Below are 24,062 nucleotides of genomic sequence, written 5' to 3' on the forward strand. Positions count from 1 at the left end.
GCCGGAATCAGGATCTTGGGCCTGTTTCTTTCCCTGTGCAGAGCTGGCAGAGGATCACACCCCCCACCTTTGTGAACCAAGAGGAGAGCTCCAGTTCACTATGAGACCTTTAAAGGTCAGAGACAGGAGTAGAAGGGAGTGAGAATCTATTGCTGGAGATAAGGACACATGAACTTCTGATACTGAATTCCTTCATTAAAAGCCACTGGGAACCAGCATGGGCGTATCTGCCCGGCTGCATATGTGCAACAAATTAGAATCACTCTGTTGCAGGGCTTCCCAAATTGAGGGTTGGGACCCCAGACAGCATGAGAAAACCTTCAGCTGGGGGGGGTGTCCCTGGAAACCCTCCTTAACCTGGGCTGGTCCACCCTAAAAGCTAGAGAAAGAGGAAGCTCTGCGGGCGGGTCCCCTGAGAGCAGGAATAATAAGGGTAGACCCCGCCGGGAACAGACAGGCACCAGGTTTCCAGGAGAAGGCAGCTCCTGGAAGAAGGTAAATACTGAAGGTAAGGAATGAATGTGAATGCTGAAGATAAATGCTGAGTGTGAAGGTGGTAAGTCATTTATGTAAATAACGTTTATAAGAGAAATGGAGTCAGAGTCCAGAGTGTGTCTGTCCTCTGGGACTTACAGACCGCTTGCGCTATCTCACATGGGGGTGACAAGCGCCTCACATGGCAGCAGTCTTCAGGTGCCAGCAATATTAGTAAGGGAAGTCAGCGTGGGCCTGTAGGCCGGCCCTGCAGCCTGCTCCAGCCTCCCGCGTTTCTATACTAATCCCAGAGTGAGCGTGCACTGGTTTACAATCCCTGTGCTGACTTTCACTACTAATGCTGCTAAGGCTTGCAAGTCAACATCAGGCCCAGCACCAGCCATGAGAGGAAGGGAGGGCTGAGCGTGCACATGCCAGTGGAGGCTGCCACCGCTCCCTTCCTCCTCACCCACCTAACACAAGAGAAAAATATTGCCCTGTCATCTATCCGCTCTCTTCCCCCCCCCCCCCCAGTTGTCATCCATCTTTGGTCTGGGGCCCAAAGGAAAATGATGCTGCTGACCCTGGCCAGGGGTATGTTTGGAGGAGGGGCTGTTTGAAGGGAGGGATCAGATGCAGTAGGTTTTGAGGGTTAGATCAGCTGAAGAGAGATAGGGAGAATGACTGGAAGACGTAAGAAAGTAGTTGCACGGTGACAGGATCAGCGGGAGGGAATGTGAGAGGAGGGTTTGAGGAGAGGAGGTGAGGCTTGAAGTAAGAGAGAGGAGATGGTGAACGAATGTGAAGATGAAACGGGGAATGCGGTGAGAGAGGGACGGTAAGGGATCAGGTGGGGATCGTAAGAAGGGCTTGAGCGTGAGAGAGGATCACCTAGAGAGACAGGAAAAGGGCTGAAGGGGGGGTGTGAGAGAAAGAGGATGGGTTGGGGACGTGAGAGCAGCAGGGGAGGAGTAAGAGGGGATCAGCTACAGGGGAAGAGTTTGAGAGAGTGGGTGTCTGCTGAAGGGGGAGACGTTTAAGGGCGGAGGTCTTCTGGAGGGGCTGGAGGTTGAGACAGAGGATCGACTGGAGAGAGAGCAGGGGTTGAAAGAGGAGACTGGCTCCAGTGCGGGAAGGAGTGATTGCTGGAGGGGACTGCATCTCTTCTGATTTATTTTGGCCTTCCTCTGGGCTCACGTGAACATTCAAGTGCTAAAAAGGGGTCACATTGGCTAAAAGGTTTGGAAGCCCTGCTCTATTGTGTTAGCAATAAACTGGATGTAGGCAAAAGGTTACAGAAAAAATACTGGAATAACTTTATTTTTACTTTTTCAAGCTTCCATGCTCTAGACTAGATGCACCGTAAACTTAAATTATTCTGAGACAATTATACCAGTTTCCAATCAATATCAAATCAGTGTAAGTGATTCCACTGGATATGGGTGTAGCTAACATGCTAGATATATGGTGACTTAGAATAATGAGCAAGTAATATGTAAATCTCTGATTTAGTTCATAAATACCTTATGTAACAGAAAATATTTTACTCGCTTTTCTCTCTCTCTCATATTTGCTGAAACAGACTTGCGATAACTGACAAGTTCCTGATAATAAAATATACACGGATTATTCTACGAAGAATGTCTCCTTGTGATTTCTAAGGAAGAGAAAGGGACCTTGCCAGCAGAAATATAAATTTACAGTAATTACAACAATGAATAGCAACAAAAAGCTATGTAAGGAAGAAAAGATAAAGAGAACATGGCGGAAGAAGGTAGAAGAAGGGGTAAAAGAGAATGTGCAATGTTGTTGTAAGCCAAATACAGAGCAAACGAGGAACACCATGTGCCTATTTATTAAGCTGAGATAACACACATTAAATGCCAAATTCACTCACATTAGCAATCTTATCACACAAACGTTTCAGCCCAATGTAAGGAAAATATTCACGATTTGTGTTGCATGCAAATGTATGCAAAACAGTTCATTAATATTAAAATCGGACTACATGGATCCTGATAGAACTTGTGATTCACGTTAATCCTTGGAGAGTTAATTTTCTCCTGAGAGCGTCGGCAGGCTAAAGTGTCTGTTATTGTTTTCAGGATCCACCCCCGAACCCCCCAACATTCCTCAAGGGGCAGAAAACCATGAGTGTCTTGGCGAATGTGAGGCAAAGAGTAGCATCGGGTCAGCCGACACCATTTTAAATTACTGTGCCAGCAGAGTAAGAGAGACTGGGGGTTGCTCCTGCCCCATGAAGATGCAAGCAATCCTGCTGGTAAGGGAGGAATCTGGGAGAGGGGACTGGGGGGAGGGGTGTCCAGAATGAGGGAGGGAATCTTGGGGGGCCAGCGCATGTTTTGTGTATTGGGTGGGGGTCAGGGTTATGAAGGGAGCTGGGCTTCTTCGGGAAGGGGAAGAGATGATGTGCTGGGGAAAGGAGACTGAGAGGGGATTTTACATTGGGAAGCAATGTTACTGTAAGGTTTTCCTGTGTGAGGTGGAAGTCACTTGGGAGTTGCTGCTTAGATCACAGCTAAGTGGGGGCCGAAAACATGTGTTATGCCACAGCCAGCAACACATACTTTTTTTGATCGCAGCAACACTCATTCCTAGTGTGAGCATGGGATTTACTAAACTGTTGAACTCCGTTTCATAATTTAGTAAATTCCACGGGGAAATAATTTGTATTAAAATGCACCTTTTAATGCAGGTTAATAAATAGACAGCTATATTATGTCAAATATACCACTAATATGGTCATATATCGGCATGGAAATGTCTTTCTGAAGGGGAACTGCTTATATAAGATGAAATAAGTATCCCCGTCAAATTGAGTTCCAGCAGGCCTTGGTGGATGCAGAGGAATGCCCTAAACAATTAATCCATTCCACATAGGAGGCCTTCAACACTGCAGCCAGAGCTTCAGCAGTATCTGTTGGAGCCAGTTGGCTTGCCTGGCTCCAGGCTACTGGGCTTTCAGAGGATGTTTATGATCACCTGGCCGGAACAAGGTGCAGGAAACAGCATTACTGATCAAGGAGCATCAGTCCACCCTAAAGTTGCTGTCTTCAGTGGTGGGAGACCAGCCCACTAACTCTAGGCTTCATTACTTCTCCTAGAAGCGGCCTTTTTTTCATTATCAGAGGTGACCCTTCTACTCTTTTCAAAAACAGCAGCTTCCCACCAGAGTTCGGCAGAGAAAAGCAATAGCCTAAGGCTAGGCATCAATCTCAGCCAAAGCCAAAATGGCGTCACATCATGAAGGACAAATGGGTTCTTAGAATTATAGAGTATGGCAATGGAGTATATGCATTTTTTGCACCTTCCCCCACCTTACCAATAGACATCACAGTTCTGATCTTATCAAATTGGCTCAGCTGCAGCTGGAAGTAGCATCTTTTCTATGTCAGTAGGCCATAGAGCCTGTCCCTCCTCAGGAGTGTGGCAAGGGGATCTATTCCCTGTACTTTTTAATCCCCAAGAAGTTGGATGAGCTAAGGCCTCTTCTGGATTTATGGAACTTGAACAAGTTACTGGTTCAGGAGACGTTCAAAATGAATTTGCTGCAGACAATTCTTTCACTCTTTCAGCCAAAGGACTGGCTATGCGCTCTGGACCTGAAGGATACATATGCTCACATCCCTATTCACTCCACCCATTGGAGATTCCTCAGATTTGTGGCAGAGGGCATACACTATTAGTACAAAGTGCTCCTATCTCTGCAATTCTAACAGATTTCACGAAGTGCTTGACAGTATGGAAGTGGGAGTCTGTGTGTTCCTATACCAGTATAATTGGTTGGTATGGGTTTTCTCCTCTACAGTGATTTAGCTCTTCCAGTCCTTGGGATTCATCATCAATTTTCCAAAATGCAACTTAATTCCATCCCAAAGAATCCATTTCATATGGGCCTGAATCAACTTGCTTCAGGAGAAACCTGCCTGCCAATGAAGAGGGCCGAATTCTAGTGGGCCTGGTAAGGTCCCTTCTACAATTAGGCCTGTACATCAGTAAGGTTGGTCCTTGTTCAGCTGGACATATAGTGGTGGCTGTCCATGTAGTTCTTCTAACTTGCCTTCATATGTGGAACCTTCAATGGGCTTTCCAGGATCAATGAAGTCAAATATTCTAGCCATTGTCTCATCAGTTATTTGTGACTCCCAAGATGTGGGTATCTCTATAGTGGTGAGTAAACCCAGAAGTTCTAGCCTTAGAATTTCCACTGTATGTTCCAATGCATCAAATGGTACTGACCATCGATGCTTCCCTCAGAGGTTGGGAGACACACATCGGTGCTTTGTAGACCCAAGAATTGTGGTCCAAAGCAGAAAGTCATCTGCAGATAAAACTTCTGGAACTGCAGACCATTCACTATGTACTAAGTGCTTTCTCCCAACGTGCTCTGAGACAAAAGAATATTGACCATATGAACATGTGTTATATAAACAAGCAAGGAGGCATGAGCTTGAATGCCTTCTCTGAAAAAGTCCTACAATTTGGTCATGGGCCTGTAATCACAGTTCTCTAGGCAATCTATCTCCCTGGTGTCCAAAATGCATTGGTGGATCAGGTCATCAGAGTTCTGCAGCCTCATGGGTGAACCCTAGATAAGAAGATTGTAGACCATCTGTTCCTTCATTAGAGAGCCCCAGTACTCAACCTGTTCATGTCTGAGGATAATTGGAAGATCAGGTGAGACTGAGCAACTACAGATCAGCTGCCAATGCTTTTGTGCTAACCTAGAGTGTCAGGCTGTTTATACACATTCCCTCCAATTCCACTCATCACCAGGACTATCCAAAGATTCAACAGGACAGGGCAAGGGTATTCTCATAGCTCCATCTGGCTGCATCATATGTGATATATTTCTCTCCTTCATCTGTTGGTTCAGTTTCCAATCCAACTGGAGGGGTCTCCAACTCTCATCACCTGGATGGTGAAAAACTGCCACCTGAATCTTCTGTTCTTGGTCCTCATGGCATGCATGCCTGAATGCACAATAGTATCTTCTTCGTTCCTTCCCAGGGCTGTAGAGGACATTCTAATCTTGGCTAGAAAACCTTCCACCAGGAAATCCCTAAAGTTTCAAGTAGAAGGAGATTCTCTGCATGGTGAGAATCCAGTCTTTTGGTCCCTTCTATTGTAGTCCAAGACACTTTCCTTCCATATCTCTTTTTCCTCTTATCATCGGGGCCTTAGCACTTCTTCAGTCAAGGGACACCTGCATGCCACAAAGGCTTATCACCAGCAAGCGTACGGAGCTCTTTTCCTCTTCATTCAGCCTTTAGTAGCAAAGCTCATGAAGGGACTATGGACTTCTAAGCCTTCAGTCAATAAATGGGACCTTAATGTAGTCATGGCTCAGCTCATGGAACCTCACCAAACCTCTCGAATTGGTGGATCTGAGGTTTCTCAATTGGAAGATGCTCTTTGTGGTCATCACTTTCAACATGAAGAATGAGCGAATTGAAGGCTTTGGTGTCTTATTCACCCTACCATCAGGTTTTCGTAACAGAGTTGTTCTATGCAGTCACCCAAGTTTCTTCTGTTAAGTGGTATCTGCATTCTACATCAATCAACAATTGTGCCATCTACTTTCTTTCTGAAAATGCATGCGTACAGAGAGGAGAATGGGCTCTTTAATTCTTGGGCTGTAAGAATGTACTAATATTTTATTTGCAGAAGACTTAACCTCACCATCAAATTCTCAACTGTTTGTGTCCTTTGATCTGAACAGGTTGGGAAGGGCAATTGCTAAAAGAACTCTTTCAAACTGGCCCATAGGCTGTATAGTGCACTGCCATACAGTGGCTAGCCTATAGATTATAGCCCCTGACAAGGCTTATCAAGAGACGACTTCAGTGGGTCATTTGAGGTGCACTTTTATTGAAGACATCTGCAAAGCTGCTACTTGGTTGTCTAGTCACACCTTCAGGATGTCCTGGATAGTATGTCCTGAAGAGACAGTCATTTTGCAAATACAAATACAAAGAAAATTGGCAAATACAAACAATTCTGCACAGTCTGTTTACCCAGTAGTCACACTTCCCTGGGTAGGATTTGGGTATCTGTCACTAGTCGCTCTGCAAGGCAACTCTCAGCTTAGGACTCCCTACTGGTTATGGCTGATATAATCCTGCTTGTCAACAGAGAAAGCAAAGTTGCTTACTTGTAATGGGGGTTCTCCATAGATAGCAGAATAAATCAACCATATATTTATTAACCACTCACCAACCTGGAGAGTTGACTACTCAGGCTAAGTTTAAACTCTGAAACTCCCATGTATGCTCAGAAAGCCTTCTGAGACCTGGCTCCATGTTCGTGCTGTCAGATGACAACACTCACTGATTATGGCTGATTTATCCTGCTGTCTATGGAGAACCCCTGTTACAGAGTAAGCAACTTTGCTTTCATATAGGTTGAACGTAAACAGAGAGACAACTGAGACAGCTAGTATCCAACTCCTAGGCTATAAATGTTAATATTGTTATACAGAATTTATTTCCTCTAAGTCGGGGGTTTTAAAAAAAGCGCACTTTAACAGCTGGAATCCCCTTTCATCTGAAAAAAGGATGTAGGAATCAGTACATAAAATGTTCATCTACTATTTCTATTTGTTAAACAAGAGCTGTCCCCATCATAGTACAAGTCCACCTGTTACGAAATGCTTTTCCTCCGGCAGACAGTCTATTTGTGTTCACTTATTTATTTATTGTATATGTTTCTTTCCTAATTTACAGAGTACTCTAAGTGAAGATATTCATTTGAATGGAAGCTAACCCTAGGAAGATAGCTCCTTCAAAAACACAGTGTGGTAGGTCTGGCTTCTGAAAAGACCTTACTGTAGGAAGAAGGAATATTTGCACAAGAGTGGCACAAACAGTTCCATAAAGCACAGAATCGACCTTGCCGGCATTCAAGAGATCACTGATGGGTCCCAAATGCAACAGCTTTTTTTGCTATTCATTATTATCATTATTATTTTTACTATTACCCTTATTTTTAAGGCCCCTATTTTTTTGATCCATGGGAAATATTTAGATAGATAAATATAGATATATGAGCTTTCTTCTGTTGTTTAATACCTATAATAAAAGTGTTTAGATTTATTTGTAAGCCAGTTGATTTGTGTGGATTGTTGATGACTGATATTTTTTAATAACTTTTTATTCCAGAGTAAATCACCATAAATACAAAATCTATAAAGGTACAGCTGATTTTGTCTTTGTGTAGTACACAACCACCCTTTAACCAGCATGTGCATTCTCATTCCCTTCCCCCCATCCCACCCCCAGTCATTAATTTATTTTATTTAATATCATTTATAAATCACCTTCCAGATTAAAAATCAGTCAAAGCAATGTGTAAAACTTACATACAATAACAATCAACATTATACAAGAAATAACATAAAACAAAATTGCATAATAAAATTTCATTTGTTATTTACATTTTTCAGGGTTGCTGTACAAGGGAAAAATTGTGTATATATAGATATTTGTAATTATTTTAATACTTCAGATCTGTGGTTATTGTACAGCAGGCATATAAATCTGTAAGATGACTTTTGAATATTAGGGTAAGCTTATCTTGTCAGTAGAAACATGTATTATGTATGTTGCAGGTATGTGTCCATTTGAAGCCAAAGGAGAAAGCATATTTATCATGTTAAGCACTGGCTAGGTGCTGGTAATGAATCCAATTTCCAGCATGGACTACTTACCCTGTCCTTGGCACCCTTCACTTTATTATTTTGGCTGCCAGACTCAGGCCCGAGGATACCTCAGTACACTTGTGAACTTGACCAAAACGACCCCTGTTGGTACACATATGACATAAATTAGGTGTCTGAACAAGAGATTTTATGACAATTTGTTGGCCTCTGAAGGGCTTACTTCACATTACTGATTAAAAATAGCCAGGTACAATGTGACTAAAACCAGCAGGCCAGCGGCACGAACCCTCTTCTTATCCTCAGCTAACGAAGGATTAACTTCCAGCCAGTTGTTCTGTGCTTACATCAAAATGTTAGACCCCATTTGTATTATTGCATTTCACACTGTGACGCTGAGCTACTGTAACCACATACTTTGATTGTCCTTTTCCAGCAAGTTCATGGAATGTATCAGTAAAGATATCGCAGGCTCCTACAAATATAAAAAATACACGATACACGTCTAGGGTAGACACACTCCATGAACATCTCAGGTAGGCTCTTCAATTCTCTATCACGAGTCATGAAATACCAATTGAAAATAAGAAAAAAAGAGCTGTTCTGCTCTTATACAGCGAAGCTGCCCCTGTTCACCATCTCTTGCACTTAGCTCTGCCGCCCGAGTTTCATTGATTGACGAACGAGAAATGTAAGGGGCAAGGGAGGGTTACAGAGGAACAGCTGTTGATCTACGACGAGTACGGTACAGCAAAGACACAAGGCCTATACCAAGGGGCTCACTTAGGCCCTGTGACCAGGCCACGGTCCGTTGATGACTTGTGGGGTGTGCATGCACCGGCACCAGCGCACAGAATATCTAACTACGAGGCCTCCAGCAGACGCAGGGGCTTTCAGCTTTGTATAATGCGTGCTCACTGCCCTGGGCGCAGGAAGCTGACATCTGGCAAACACCAGAGGGGGCAACAGGACCAAAGGGAGCCAGAGAGATGGGGTGACCTGGAACAGAGCGGCGTGGGTGGGCAGAACCTGAGAAAGACAGAGAGCCAGGTGACCTGGAAGAGAGGGTTGCAGGACCAGAGGCAACCAGAGTAGCAGGTAGGAGGGAGAGAAGGGGAAGTGCTCTGGTTGGATTAGACAGGGGTGGGAATGAAACGTCTGGGTTCAAGCTAGGGTGGGAGGGAGGAATGTCTTGGATGGAGCTGGGGGGAAGGTCGAGCTGGGGAGGGAACACTTAAGAGGAACAAGGGGAGTAAAGAGAATACTCTAGTTAATTTCACTGAGTGTCAGCAAGTTTTAAATACAGATAGGTACAACTACATATGCATAAATACATCCACATAGAATAGCTCTTCTACATATGCAGAATATAAGGCATTTTAATGAAATTAATAAATCGTGCCTATATACCAGGGCTAGAAAATCCCTGGGGTCCTAAAATTTGGCACCCGGTGCCTATGTGTATCTGGAGGAATAGCCCCTAGCAGCAGTCAGACAGGAAAGACACCTGTCCCAGACAGAAGGCAAGCTTCCACCTTGTGACTGGGCAAGAAAGGGTCGGAGTTCAGCTGCCATCAGCAACTGGAGCAGAATCGGTGTGCAATAGGAGCTGACGTTGGCCACCAAAAAGAGACCTGGAAGGGAAGGGTGGGCAAGTTATTAGGAAAGTGAAAAAAAAAAAAAAAAAGAGTAGGAAAGGAAAATAATTTTTAAAAAGCTAGGAAAAATGACTTTTTCCTGGCTTATTTTTTCTTAAAAATGTGGTCTGGGGCCCAAAGGTTTCCAAAAAATGATTTAGCATGTATACCTACAAACACATTCTTTTCAATCTCAGGTGACATGACAAAATTCTCAATAACCTGTTCAACTATTAGGACTTGATTCTCCAAAATTCTTGTGGACCATCGTTGGACAATAGTAAAAAAAAAAAGAATAGCCTCTGTCATTAAAAACTATTGAGGAGCCATTCAAGAAACAAAAACAAAATGTTTGCCATGGCCTGAAGGATATTTGAAGGCCTTTTAGCTTAGTCTGATCCAACTGTATCTACAACTCATTTCTGAGTATTTACGGGGGGGCTCCCACTGGGACCGCATTCCTGACTGGCATACGAGTTGTGTACGTAGCCCTTGCACTTGGTAAGCACATTTTAGGAGGGCAGGAGTATGTGCATGCTGTCACTGCCATGCAGAAAGGTGGTTTCAAATGCAGACCTGGTGTGGTTTGGACGTTGGTGCACATTTACGTATTTTTATAAACAGGGGATGCCCATACATCATCAAACGGGTGTGTGCATGCTTTTACGCCTGCTAATCAAGTCACGGATATTAAATCTGGATTTTCTGTTGTCCACAGTGGGGGGGGGGGGACTAGAGCAAGTGGTGGAGGGTTGTGGATGGATAGGTGAAGGTCTGGGTCAACTGGTGGAAGTCTCAGAGAGCTGGTGCTTACGAGCACACGCAGACGGAAGTATTTTCATAAGTGAGATACATGCAGTCATCAGTCAACTTATAAAGTACCTGCCTTTGCGCATCAACTGAAGGTCATTACATGCACATGTTACAATTATTTAATGCATAAAATATATGCACATATTTCAATAAAATATTTGTATAAACTACTGCGGAACCCCTGCATTAAAAGTATTTGGGTGTACGGAAACATCCATGGGTATTTTCAGGGTGGTGACGCGCGGTATTTTATAACCTGGTGGCTCCCGCTGCGGCGGTTTATAAAAATCGCAGGCATAACTTTAGCCGCACCTACTTATTCATGTACTCTGCTGAGTTAGGCGCACCGTTTGAAAATGATTTTCTGCTTGTATTTTATGAATGAGTTTGTAAGCCGCTTTGGGCGGGTCCCATTGGATTCAGTAAGGCTGGACAAAAGTCCAAATAAAAATATGAAATAGACAAAAGAATGTAGAGGAGAAGCCACTAAGCCCAAATTACTTTTCATTTGTTGTGATTTTAGGATATTGTTTTTATTATTGTGAGGCCTTTCATATGGTTTTAGCATGCCGTATTTATTCGTACGTCTTTAGCATGCCATATTTTTAAATGTGTTATTATGTATATACGGTTGTGAGGCAGCATATAAATAAAGATAACCATAACTAAAAGCAAGCATTTAAATCACTAAGGATGAGAGGTGGGGAGATTTGAGATGGGAGTAGAGGGGGTGCAAGTCTGGACAATTCGAAAAGCTGAGGAAGTGAGAAAGGGGAGGCAGGGATCTCAGGGTTGTGGCAGATAGTAAGAGTGTCAATAATAATATTTCTAAAATTTTGTAACCCCATCAATCCTGCCCTCTGCCTTCTCCTGCATTTTCCCCCAAAGGGGGAAGTGTGTGTGTGAGTGAATCTGTATGTGTGGTGACTCCCTCACCCTCTCCACTCTCCTCCCTTTCCTACCCTCTTACTCAACCCCTCCCATCCCTACCTTTCATTCTCACGTCCCTTCCCATCACCTACCTCACATCTTCTTGACCTTCCACTGGTGGGACCTGACTTCCCCCCCCCAGCATTTCTCTCCATCACCATGACTTCAATCAGCTCCTCTACAACTGATGGGGCCCAGTCACCAGCAGTTTTCTAGATGTCTGCAAGTATGACTGGCTTTTCTACCACTGGTGGGGCCTGTGAAACCCCATCAGCTTTTCTGATGGCATTGCCACTCATCTTCTACTGATGAGGCCTAGGAAACTCCATAAGCCATTCTGATGGCATCACCACTCATCTTCCTCTACTGGAGAGGCCTGAGAAACCCCAGCAGCCTTTCCCTTGCCATTGCTGCTGCGCATCTCATTTTGCTTCTGGGGCCTGAGAAATCCCACCAGCCTTTCTGCTTGCCACCATGCATGGAGATATTTCTGTGGGCTGGATCCAGCCACTGGAAGGAAAAGTTTGGAGAGCTAGAAAACCAAGTTTTGTGAGCTAGGGCCATAGTTTGGGGACCCCTAATATATGTCATTTATGCCATCTCTTTTATATATATATATATATATTTTTTTTTTCTGTTCTGGCCATTTTCTCCTGCTCCTTTGGGCTTCCAGCTCAATTGGAACTTATCTCTGTTGGACTATGCTGCCAGAAACCTTCATTTGCAACTATCTAGAGATTTTAACCCTATTTTATATCCCCTTCCAATTCTCTGAGTCCAGTCATTGCAGACACAGTCTTCAGCTGGGGGCCATGCACCAGGCCTCATTCTGGAACCCTGCAATAATGAATCCATCCACTAGATGTCACCCTTATGCAATGACTGGGACTCATCCCTACCCCCACTTCTAAGGATTATCCATGCTGATTCTGCAGCATCCCCAGCTCCTAACAACTAGAGGGGCAGAAGACCAGGTAATCAAACTCAACTTTTATGTGTCACTCCAGCCACTCTCTTTTATTTTAGAGCTCTAGAAATATAAACATAGAATATGATGGTAGATAAAGAACATTGGGCCTATCTTGTTTGCCCAATTTTATTCCTGTGCAATGATCTTAATCTTTTTTTCTTTCATGTACAACTTTATATATGTTCTCCCGTACATTCTGTTAAAACTCATGCTCACAATCTCCATCCACTTTTTACTTCCATGCACTTTTGAGATACAGACATACAGTATAGTTATACAATGTTGTACTAGTAAGCATTAATTATTCACACGCTTCTACATATAATAAATTCTATATCATAGAAACCAAAAACGTGGCAGTAGAAAAAGACCGAATGACCTAGCCAGTCTGCCCATCCACCCAATTAATTTAGCTTTATAATTCCCATCACTCCCTTTGAGATCCCTTGTATGTGTCCCATGCTTTCCTGAATTCAGATACTGTTTTTGTCTCCACCACTTCTACTGGGAGATTGTTCCATGCATCCACCACCCTCTCTGTAAAGAAATAGGACTCAGTTCCTAAAATTACTCCTTTCTCATCCCATGACCCTTCATTCTAGAGCCTCCTTTCCTTTAAAAAAGGTTCAGCTCCTATGCATGGAAACCTTGGAGGTATTTAAATGTCCATCATATCTTCCCTATCTTGCCTTTCCTCTAGGTTATTCATGTTTAGATCTTTAACTCTGACCCCACATGCTTTAGAGCAAAGACCACTGAACATTTTACTAACCACCCTCTGAACCAACTCCAACAGGATTATATCCTTTTGAAGGTGCGGTCTCTAGAGCTATTCATAGTATTTTAAATGAGGTCTCACTAAAGACCTGTACAGAAGCAATATCATCTCCCTTTTTCTGCTGACCATGCCTATCCCTGTGCAGCCAAGCATCTTTCTGGCTTTGCCGTCACTTTATCCACCTATTTAATCACCTTATGATCATCAGATATGATCACGCCCAGATTCTGTTCGTCTGTCGTGCTTAGAAGAATTTCACTTCCAATAGGTGTGCTTTACCCTTGGGTTTTTGCATCCTACCGGGCGGATTTTAAAAGCCCTACTCGCGTAAATCCGCCCGGATTTACACGAGCAGGGCCTTGCGTGCCAGCGCACCTATTTGCATAGGCCGCCGGCGCGCACAGAGCCCCGGGATGCGCGTAGGTCCCGGGGTTTTCTGAAGGGGGCGTGTCGGGGGCGGGGCCGAACGACGCAGTGTTTTGGGGGCTGGCCCAGGGGCGTGGTTTCGGCCCGGGGCATTCCGAGGGCGTGGCCTCACCCTCCGGAACCGCCCCCGGGTCGGGTCTCGGAGCGCCAGCAGCCCGCTGGCGCGCGTGGATTTACGTCTCCCTCCGGGAGGCGTAAATCCATGGATAAAGGTGGGGGGGTTTAGATAGGGCCGGGGGGGTGGGTTAGATAGAGGAAGGGAGGGGAAGGCAAAAGAGAGTTCCCTCCGAGGCCGCTCCGATTTCGGAGCAGCCTCGGAGGGAACGGAGGCAGGCTGTGCGGCTCGGCGCACGCCGGCTGCCCAAAATCAGCAGCCTTGCGCGCGCCAATCCAGGATTTTAGAGGATACGCGCGGCTATGCGCATATCTTATAAAATCCAGCATACTTTTGTTTGCGCCTGCTGCGCAAACAAAAGTACGCGATCGCGCAGTTTTTAAAAATCTACCCCTAAATGAATAACTCTGCGTTTTTTAGCATTAAATCTTAGCTGCCAGACCTTAGATCATTCCTCAAGCTTCACTAGATCCCTCTTTATATTTTCCACACCTTCTTGGCTGTCTGGCTTGTTGCAGATTTTGGTATCATCGACAAAAATACAAAACTTTCCCAACAATCCCTCTGCAATGTCGCGCACGAAATGTTGAAAAAAAATGTCTCCCTCCTCAGAGGGAACTCCATTTACCACTACCCTTTGTTAACTCCCAATCAGATTTTAATCCAGTCAGTCACTCAATTTATTTATAAATTGCCTATGCGCAACCCTGTCAAAGGCCTAACTGAAATCCAAAAACACTACAACTAGCGCTCTCCCTTGATCCAACTCTCTGGTCACCCAATCATAAACATTGATCAGATTCATCTTACAAGATCTATCTCTGGTAAAAATCATGCTGACCCAGATCTTGCATTGCATTGGATTAAAAAACTGTACTATTTTCTGTTTTAGCAGTGATTTCATTAATTTGCTCATCACAAGAGGTCAGAATAACCTCCTTACTTCCACTTTTATGAATAGGAACCACATCTGCCCATCTCCAGTCCTTCAGAACTAGTTCTGACTCTAAAGAAGCATCAAATATGAGTTAATGATCACATAAAGCTCTCACAGTCTTCTTATCTCTTCTAACATACACAGTACTTCTGAACACATAGCATATAAACAACAGCACATACAAGAAATATACAAAATATAAGAAATTTGCAGAAAAAAATTACTTAAACTGAAATTGTTGGTTGCTTATCAACAGTCTCTTCTTCATTGTCTTGGGGTGGGATATTGCAGCTATCCAGTTTGTAATGTACCTCTACTTTGCTATTCATGTATTTTGCCATCATGCTCTTTTTTTCTTCATTGCCAGGAGCACTACACCACAGACGCAGAAGCAGCATTCACCGCCCATAGAGAAAGGGTTTTCCAATCTCTGCTCATAAGTGATACCTTTCAAGCTCAATGGCTTCTTGAGGGATTGCTGAAGACAGTGAATGGGCTGGATGAGATGAGTTTAAAATGGGTGAAGAAAAAAAAATAGTAAGTGTAAATGAAAGCTTGTGGAAGAGACCTGTTCCAATTAAGCTGGAACTCCACAGAGCAGGAGGAAACTAAGAGACTACAGGACACGGAGTAAGAAAAAAGCAGGGATGTATTGTTAGTCATGGGACTGTGGTGTAGTGCTCCTGGCAATGACGTCAAAAGAGCATGATGGCAAAATTCAAGAGCTTTTAAGTGGGTAACAGTGCACTGTGGGTAACAGTGCACTGTGAAAGAAGTTGGCTGTAGAGGCAAAAACTCACAGTAAAAACTTTTTTAAATATATCCGAAGCAGAAAAGCCTGTGAGGGAGTCAGTTGGACCGTTAGATGATCGAGGGGTTAAAGGGGCACTTAGAGAAGATAAGGCCATCGCGGAAAGATTAAATGATTTCTTTGCTTCGGTGTTTACTGAAGAGGATGTTGGGGAGGGTACCCGTAATGGAGAAGGTTTTCATGGGTAATGATTCAGATGGACTGAATCAAATCACGGTGAACCTAGAAGATGTGGTAGGCCTGATTGACAAACTGAAGAGTAGTAAATCACCTGGACCGGATGGTATACACCCCAGAGTTCTGAAGGAACTAAAAAATGAAATTTCAGACCTATTAGTAAAAATTTGTAACTTATCATTAAAATCATCCATTGTACCTGAAGACTGGAGGATAGCAAATGTAACCCCAATATTTAAAAAGGGCTCCAGGGGCGATCCAGGAAACTACAGACCGGTTAGCCTGACTTCAGTGCCAGGAAAAAATAGTGGAAAGTGTTCTAAACATCAAAATCACAGAACATATAGAAAGACATGGTTTAATGGAACAAAGTCAGCATGGCTTTACCCAGGGCAAGTCTTGCCTCACAAATCTGCTTCACTTTTTTGAAGGAGTTAATAAACATGTGGATAAAGGTGAACCGGTAGATATAGTATACTTGGACTTTCAGAAGGCGTTTGACAAAGTTCCTCATGAGAGGCTTCTAGGAAAAGTAAAAAGTCATGGGATAGGTGGCGATGTCCTTTCGTGGATTGCAAACTGGCTAAAAGACAGGAAACAGAGAGTAGGATTAAATGGGCAATTTTCTCAGTGGAAGGGAGTGGACAGTGGAGTGCCTCAGGGATCTGTATTGGGACCCTTACTGTTCAATATATTTATAATGATCTGGAAAGAAATACGACGAGTGAGATAATCAAATTTGCAGATGACACAAAATTGTGCAGAGTAGTTAAATCACAAGCAGATTGTGATAAATTGCAGGAAGACCTTGTGAGACTGGAAAATTGGGCATCCAAATGGCAGATGAAATTTAATGTGGATAAGTGCAAGGTGATGCATATAGGGAAAAATAACCCATGCTATAATTACACGATGTTGGGTTTCATATTAGGTGCTACAACCCAAGAAAGAGATCTAGGTGTCATAGTGGATAACACATTGAAATCGTCGGTTCAGTGTGCTGCGGCAGTCAAAAAAGCAAACAGAATGTTGGGAATTATTAGAAAAGGAATGATGAATAAACGGAAAATGTCATAATGCCTCTGTATCGCTCCATGGTGAGACCGCACCTTGAATACTGTGTACAATTCTGGTCGCCGCATCTCAAAAAAGATATAGTTGCGATGGAGAAGGTACAGAGAAGGGCTACCAAAATGATAAGGGGAATGGAACAACTCCCCTATGAGGAAAGACTAAAGAGGTTAGGACTTTTCAGCTTGGAGAAGAGACGACTGAGGGGGGATATGATAGAGGTGTTTAAAATCATGAGAGGTCTAGAACGGGTAGATGTGAATCGGTTATTTACTCTTTCGGATAGTAGAAGGACTAGGGGACACTCCATGAAGTTAGCATGGGGCACATTTAAAACTAATCGGAGAAGAAGTTCTTTTTTACTCAACGCACAATTAAACTCTGGAATTTGTTGCCAGAGAATCGGGTTTTGTGCAGTTAGTATAGCTGTGTTTAAAAAAGGATTGGATAAGTTCTTGGAGGAGAAGTCCATTACCTGCTATTAAGTTCACTTAGAGAATAGCCACTGCCATTAGCAATGGTTACATGGAATAGACTTAGTTTTTGGGTACTTGCCAGGTTCTTATGGCCTGGATTGGCCACTGTTGGAAACAGGATGCTGGCTTGATGGACCCTTGGTCTGACCCAGTATGGCATTTTCTTATGTTCTTATGTTCTTACCCATGTAAAATGTGTTTTAAAAATTGCCACCTTCTCATTCCCTCCTCCACCCCATATGCAGCTAAAAGTATGCATGTGTTTTTTTTTTTACCCACATATAAAATAGGCAATGTTAGGTCAAGGAGGGAAAGCATATGCAGTGATTGCATTTTCATATTACTGCATCTGCTTCAATACAGGTGCAAAGTACCTGGGAACAAAAGTACCCACGGTGTGTGCATCACCTGCAATTTATAAAGGAAACTCCACTGGGAGTTTCCCTTTGAAACCCAGCATGCAGGCCCAAAGTATCCATAAGCCTGCTATCCCTATGGCCAGTAGCAAAATGCCCTCCAAGTTTTCAGCTGCCCAACTTCTTTCTACCTACCCTGAATAGTTTTTAAAGTCGTTAAATGTTATGAAAGCAGCCATTTTATGAATCACTGTGAGGTTATCATTTAAGCAGAGAGCTGCTCAATGTCAGAACTCTTACTCTGGAACCTCAGACCAGTCAGAGAGGAGCTGGGTAGAGTATAAGAAGATCAGTAATTCTAGAACTGAGAGTTTTAAAGGATGGGAGGAGTCTCTGGGCCTAATATAATAAAATATGAGTGAAAAAAAGTAGCACAATGTTTTTGTACTTGTGTGAAACATTGAGTTAATTCACAATGCGGTAAGCAAATGATATATTAATGCATCAGAAACTTAGAAAAATTGCGCTAAGACAAAATGAGTGAAAAGGTACGCTGAGCTTAGTGCATATTTTATCATCATCCAGGCACTCTAGAAATGCTAGTAAAGGTAAAAAGTCAGGTAAATTTACTACCACTTTTAATTGTTAAAAAACCGGAGACTTTTTGGTCCAACCCAGGACCCCTGAATGATTGGGACTCTGTCCTGGGACCAGAGAACCCCTTAAAATCCCCATCCTTCCCATCCACCAATCTACTTCCACCCAACACCCTCTCTCCTACACAGCTTTCCTTACTTTATCCCTCCACTAACTCACTAACCCTGCCCTCCACACAGCTACCTATCCTCCACCCATTCACTAACCCACCACCTACCTTACCGTCTCTCTGCCATGAGGGCCCACTATACTTACCCTTCATGTCTTCAGTGCCAGCCATTTTAAAATGACAGTGGTTCGGCGGAGATTATTGGCTTCGGCTAAACCCACACCATTTTAAAAATGGCAGGAGCTCAGTTGAAGCCAGTCCTTGGGTGAGCCCCCCTACCCCCCCCCCCCCCATCCACCATTTTTATACAGCTGGTTATGAAGACAGGAGGAGCCAAGAAGGAAGGATGAGGCAGCCTGTGGGGGACCTGTAGAGTGAGGATGGTTAGTATGTAGATGGAGGATTATTTAGAGAGGTGTGGGGGTATTTAGGCAGGAGGGTGGGTTAGTGCATGGGTGGGAGGCTATGGTGGATTGGGGTAGTTTGGTGGATGAATGTAGGTATGTTGGTGGGTTAGTGAGTGAGTGGGGGGGGAGTTAAGTGGGAGAGTTATTGAGGGGGCGAGAGTTCTCTGATTCTGGGGCAGTGGCCCTCTGATTCGGGGGATCCCAGACTCAGCTACCCCAGTGCCTAGCACTCTTTCTTTTTAATTCTTGAAATGTAACTCCTGAATCAGAGGTGGCATGAAGTTAACTCATTCTTAGGGCTAATGCTGTCCATAGTACTGTTTCAGTGTGGTCCCAGACCTGGGGTTCCTGGTGGGGCGGTCCTTCGCTGACCTGGGAGACTGCACTCAGGAACTCCACCTCTGACCCAGGAGTTCTCTTTCAAGCATTAAAAAACCCAAGTTGAGCCTTCAAAGTTTCTTAGCTTAATGTATCTCCCTGCATTGGGAAGTAACAGGAAATCTCTTCATTTAAATGGGATTTGCATGGAGGTGCATTCATTTTAGCCCACATTTTTACTCTCACAGTTTTACACACAGTTATTTTGAGTGTGTTAGAAAACTTATTAAATCATGAGTCAAGTTTATTTCACAAAAATGTGTGCCATATCATGAGTCAATATGAGTGCTAAGCTTAGCGCAGCTTATTATAATGGCCCCTCTGAGAACAGAGGGGCAGTTAAAACCTGGAGATCCTGTACAAAATCTGAACAGTAAATCATTGTCAGGTTCCAGGGAGTGGGCCCTTAGAACTAGTGTCAGATGAGCGCAACCAAGCCAGGGCAGGTCCAGACTTGGTTGCGACAGGTGGCAACTGACTCGCCACAGGCAGAGCCGAGTCTCGGGTAGAGGCCAAGGCAGGTGGAGATCGAGCATGATCGTGGAGCGGGCAAAGGTCAGGGCTGGCATAGATCAGGCAGAGTCAGAGGCAGTCCAGGTCAGCGACAGGAAGGCCAGGGAAGGTGAAGCAGGGCAAGAGAACAAGGCAGGACAGAGAGGCAGGGTAGGGCGAGGCAGAAGCAAGTCAGGGCAAGGCTGGACAAAGCAGGAACATAAGGCGGGACCAGTAGCAACATAGCACCAGCTGAGAACACTGGACAAGCTGTTACTGAGGCACTGCTTGTTGCAGAGCGTTTCCTTTCATACCTGATCAGGACATGATGTCATCAGCCAGTGCCACAGGAAGTCCCAGCTGCAGGACCTATAGAAAGTACTCAGGAGGGCCGGAAATTCTAGATAGGGCAGAACGCTATGCTGGAGGTGTTTGGAGGTAAGGGGTGTTACAGTCATACTGCCAGGTTTGAGTAATTCAATTACTGGGCATTTGGTGAGTGAGTCCACCAGGGGTAGAGATTTCTAGTTGTCTGGATTCTTGTTAAACTAAGTTAAAAAAACAACTCCTCCTTGGAGGTCTTATGTTACTTTGTCCCAGAAAGAGGAATAAAGTGAGATCTGAATTGGACCTTGGCCTGTACCTCTAAACTTCTTACTATAGTTCTAAAATGGAGACTAAAGTAAAAAAAAAAGGTTAAAAGTTCTCTGATTACTCTCTTTTAGGAGCAGCCATATTATTAAAAGAATATATATAGAGAGAGAGAGAGAGAGAAAAATATCTTAGCATTAATAAGGGAATTTGTATTTTTTATTTTTTGCTATACAGTTACAGTATTAATACATTCACGTTAACAAGCATACGTTTGCAGGGCCTGGAGCAGAAGACTCACTGAATACGTGATTAAAGACAGGCTGTTATTTTATTTAAAGATCGGTATGAAGACAGGCAGCTCCAGCTAGAGGCGAGAGGGCTGGTGAACGGCTGCCACATGGCTTCCAGCGGGTCCCATCTGCCAGCTTCTCATCCTCCAGAAACTGAGCGAGATTCATCAGGTGCCCAGCATGAGCTGAAACTATGAACACAACACAGTTCTGGCCAGAATGTACACACAATAATCTGGAATATGCTGACAAAATTAATTGACAGCTTTGGGATGAGCCTTTCTGCACCGAAGTATCTGTAACAATTGTCTAGATGCATGCATAAAGAAATATTAAGTGAGTGAGTGGGATTGTCATGAACAATTAAGGGCAGATTTTTAATCCTACGCGCGCAGGGTACATTTGTGCGCGCTACCCGGCACACACAAATGTACACCTGATTTTATAACATGTGCGCGCGGTAGCGCGCACATGTTATAAAATCCAGGGTCAGCATGCGCAAGGGGGTGCAGACTTGTGCACCTTGCGCATGCCGAGCCCGAGGGGAGCCCCAATGGCTTTCCCTCCAAGGCCACTCTGAAATCGAAGCGGCCTTGGAGTGAACTTTTCTTTCGCTCCCCCCACCTTCCCCTCCCTTCCCCTCCCCTATCTAACCCACCCCCCAGCCCTACCTAAATCCCCCCTACCTTATTTTGTTTTTACGCCTGTCTGAGGCAGGCATATCTTGCGCGTGCTGGCCAGCTGCCGGCGCGCCAACCCCCGGCACAGCCACTGTGCCAGAGGACTTGGGACCACCCCCGGCCCGCCTCCCCACCTCGGCCCACCCCTTTTTCAAAGCCCCAGGTCGTACGCGCGTCCCGGGGCTTGCTCGGCGCGCACAGGGGTAGGTTTTAAAGGGTTACGCTACAATCCACAATAGTACATTGCTTCCTATCCCATGACTTTTTAGTTTTTCTTAGAAACCTCTCATGAGGGACTTTGTCAAACACCTTCTGAAAATCCAAATACACTACATCTACCGGTTCTACTTTATCCACATGTTTATTAACCACTTCAAAAAAAGGTAGCAGATTGTGAAAGCAAGATTTCTCTTGTGTAAATCCATGCTAGCTGTATCCCATTAGACTATGTCTTTCTATATGTTTTGTGACTTTGTTCTTTAGAATAGTTTTCATGAATTTTCCTGGCACTGAAGTCAGACTCATCAGTCTACAGTTTCCCAGATCATCCCTGGAGCCCTTTTTAAAGATTAGGGGTGCACTAGCCACCCTCCAAGCACAACAGACAATCCCAACAATAGGTTATAAATTACTAGTAGCAGATCTGCAATTTCATTTTGAGTTCTTCCAGAACTCTGGGGTGTATGCCATCTGGTCCAGGCGATTTGCTACTCTAGTTTGCCAATCTGCTTTGTTACATCTTCCAGCTTCACTGTGATTTGTTTCAGTTCTTCTGAATCATCACCAGCGGAATACAGCTTCTGACATGAGTATTTCCCCAACATTCTCTTCAGTAAACACTAAAGCAAATAATTCATTTAGTCTTTCTACAATGGCCTTATCTTCCTTAAGTACCCCTTTAACCCCTCTATCAACAAAGCCAGTGATTAATGTGAAGGAAGTGTTTTTAGCTTTCTTTTCTGATAAAGCAAATCTCACAATCTGAGCATGCTCAGTGAGCTTCCTTGTTGTAGGCCAGGGGTGGCCACCACCAATTCTCAAGGGCCACCAAAAGACCTGGTTTTCAGGATATCCATAATGAATATGTATGAGAAAGATTTACATATAATGGAGGCAGTGTATGTGAATTGTTCTCGTGCATATTCACTGTGGTTAGCCTGAAAACTGACCTGTTTGTGACTCTTGAGAATCCAAGTTGGCGACCTCTGTCGTAGGAGATGTCAGGAGTGCAACTGCATATCGGAAAAGGGAAAATGAGGGTCATTCATTTTTGTAATGAAGCTGATAATTTATTATGCAAATCTGAGTGTGCTGTCATGGAGGGAAATGGGTCTGAAAAACTTGTGTAAAGTGGTTTATTCAGTTTCCCCAAGATATACAGGGCCTCAGACAATTTTTAAACATTAGATGTGATTATATTCACAGAAATTGTTGGATAACTTTGACAGAGATTTTTCAAAGTCCAGAATTTGAGTAAATAGAGCCTTTGGTGAGCCCTTGACTGATTTAGGGTCAGATATACTAAGGAATATCTCCCATTTTCTGTTGATGGGAAAAGTAATTCATATATTTCGCTCTTATGTATCATCTCTTTATTTCATGTAAAATTGACTGAGGTATTGTGGGGAAGCTTATCTAATGGTTCCTCAATGATCACCTTGGGAACATTACAAGCACTGATTCATAAGAAGCTTACAAATTGTCTCATGTCATGGGTTATTTTTATGAGGCTGGTTACGGTCATTTTTTCAATAACTTTTTGTTTTTCAGATTAGACAGGGAACTAAAGCTAAAATAAGATGACAAATTCATTTCATTATTCTGTCATCTACCCTGCAATGGATAAAATGAGCTACTAGAACATTCTGGGCTCTGCGGGCTTTATATCATATTTATCTTTATTAAAATGTGTTAATCACTTAAGCTGATGCACCAATGTACAAAATTGACATGCATAAAATCAAAAGTCGGGATAAAAATGAACATAAAAGGTCGACAAAATAATAATCTTAACTCAAAACACTCTGGGGCAGATTTTCAAAGGGGTACGCATGTAAGATACACGCGTACCCCCGAAAACCTGCCCCCAGCTCCCCCTGTGCATGCCGAGCCTATGTTGCATAGGCTGCCGGCGCGCACAAAGCCCGGGATGCGCGTAAATCCCAGGGCTTTCCTGGGGGGGCGTGTCAGGGGCATGTAGGAGGGCATGTCGCAGCTGGTGCGTCATCGGGGGCGTTCCAGGGGTGGGGCCGTGGGCGTGGTTCCGGCCCAGGGGCGTGGCCACGGGGTCCGGACCAGACCCCGGACCAGAACATGGCGTGCCGGCAGCCGGCCTGGTGCGCACAAGTTACGCCTGCCTCGGGCAGGCGTAACTTTTCGAAAAAAGGTAGGGGGAGTTAGATAGGGCTGGGGGGGTGGGTTAGGTAGGGGAAGGGAGGGGAAGGTGCGGAGGGGGTGGAAGGAAAGTTCCTTCCGAGGCTGCTCCGATTTCGGAGCAGCCTCGGAGGGAACGGAGGCAGGCTGCGCGGCTCGGCGCTCACAGGCTGCTGATTTTGCGCAGCCTTGCGCGCGCCGACCCCAGATTTTAAAAGATACGCATGGCTACGCGCGTATTTATTAAAATCCGGCGTACTTTTGTTTGTGCCGGTCGCGTGAACAAAAGTACGCACGGGTGTAGTTTTTTAAAATCTACCCCTCTGTTTACAACATATCATCAGCTCAGCCAAGACATTAGAGTGTAAAAATTACATTCTGTCTTACATATGCCTGTCTATACAGGTAGGTTTTAAGCAATGATTTAAAATCT

At 44.2% G+C, this 24,062-nt stretch overlaps 1 protein-coding gene and 1 long non-coding RNA gene across 5 annotated transcripts in view; one reads left to right on the forward strand and one right to left on the reverse strand.

The window, feature by feature from the left end:
- The first annotated feature begins 213 nt into the window (after positions 1-213).
- Positions 214-7,306, forward strand: LOC115096108. Of its 2 annotated transcripts, none has more exons than XR_003857969.1 (4): positions 214-508; positions 2,057-2,260; positions 2,580-2,755; positions 7,221-7,306. It is a non-coding gene; the product is annotated as an uncharacterized LOC115096108 (long non-coding RNA). The 2 variants fall into 2 exon arrangements; XR_003857968.1 differs by having other exon boundaries at positions 2,057-2,248.
- Positions 7,307-8,176: 870 nt separating this feature from the next.
- The window catches only part of LOC115095157 (myosin light chain kinase 3-like), a 78,966-nt gene continuing 63,080 nt past the window's right edge, over positions 8,177-24,062 (reverse strand). For all 3 annotated transcript variants that reach the window (XM_029608463.1, XM_029608462.1, XM_029608461.1), the window contains exon 6: positions 8,177-8,296. In XM_029608463.1, the coding sequence (XP_029464323.1) occupies positions 8,221-8,296 (76 nt within the window). In that variant the 3' untranslated portion in view covers positions 8,177-8,220. The remainder of the gene's footprint in view (positions 8,297-24,062) is intronic.

This window comes from Rhinatrema bivittatum, chromosome 7, assembly GCF_901001135.1.
Source record: "Rhinatrema bivittatum chromosome 7, aRhiBiv1.1, whole genome shotgun sequence".
Classification (NCBI taxonomy): domain Eukaryota; kingdom Metazoa; phylum Chordata; class Amphibia; order Gymnophiona; family Rhinatrematidae; genus Rhinatrema; species Rhinatrema bivittatum.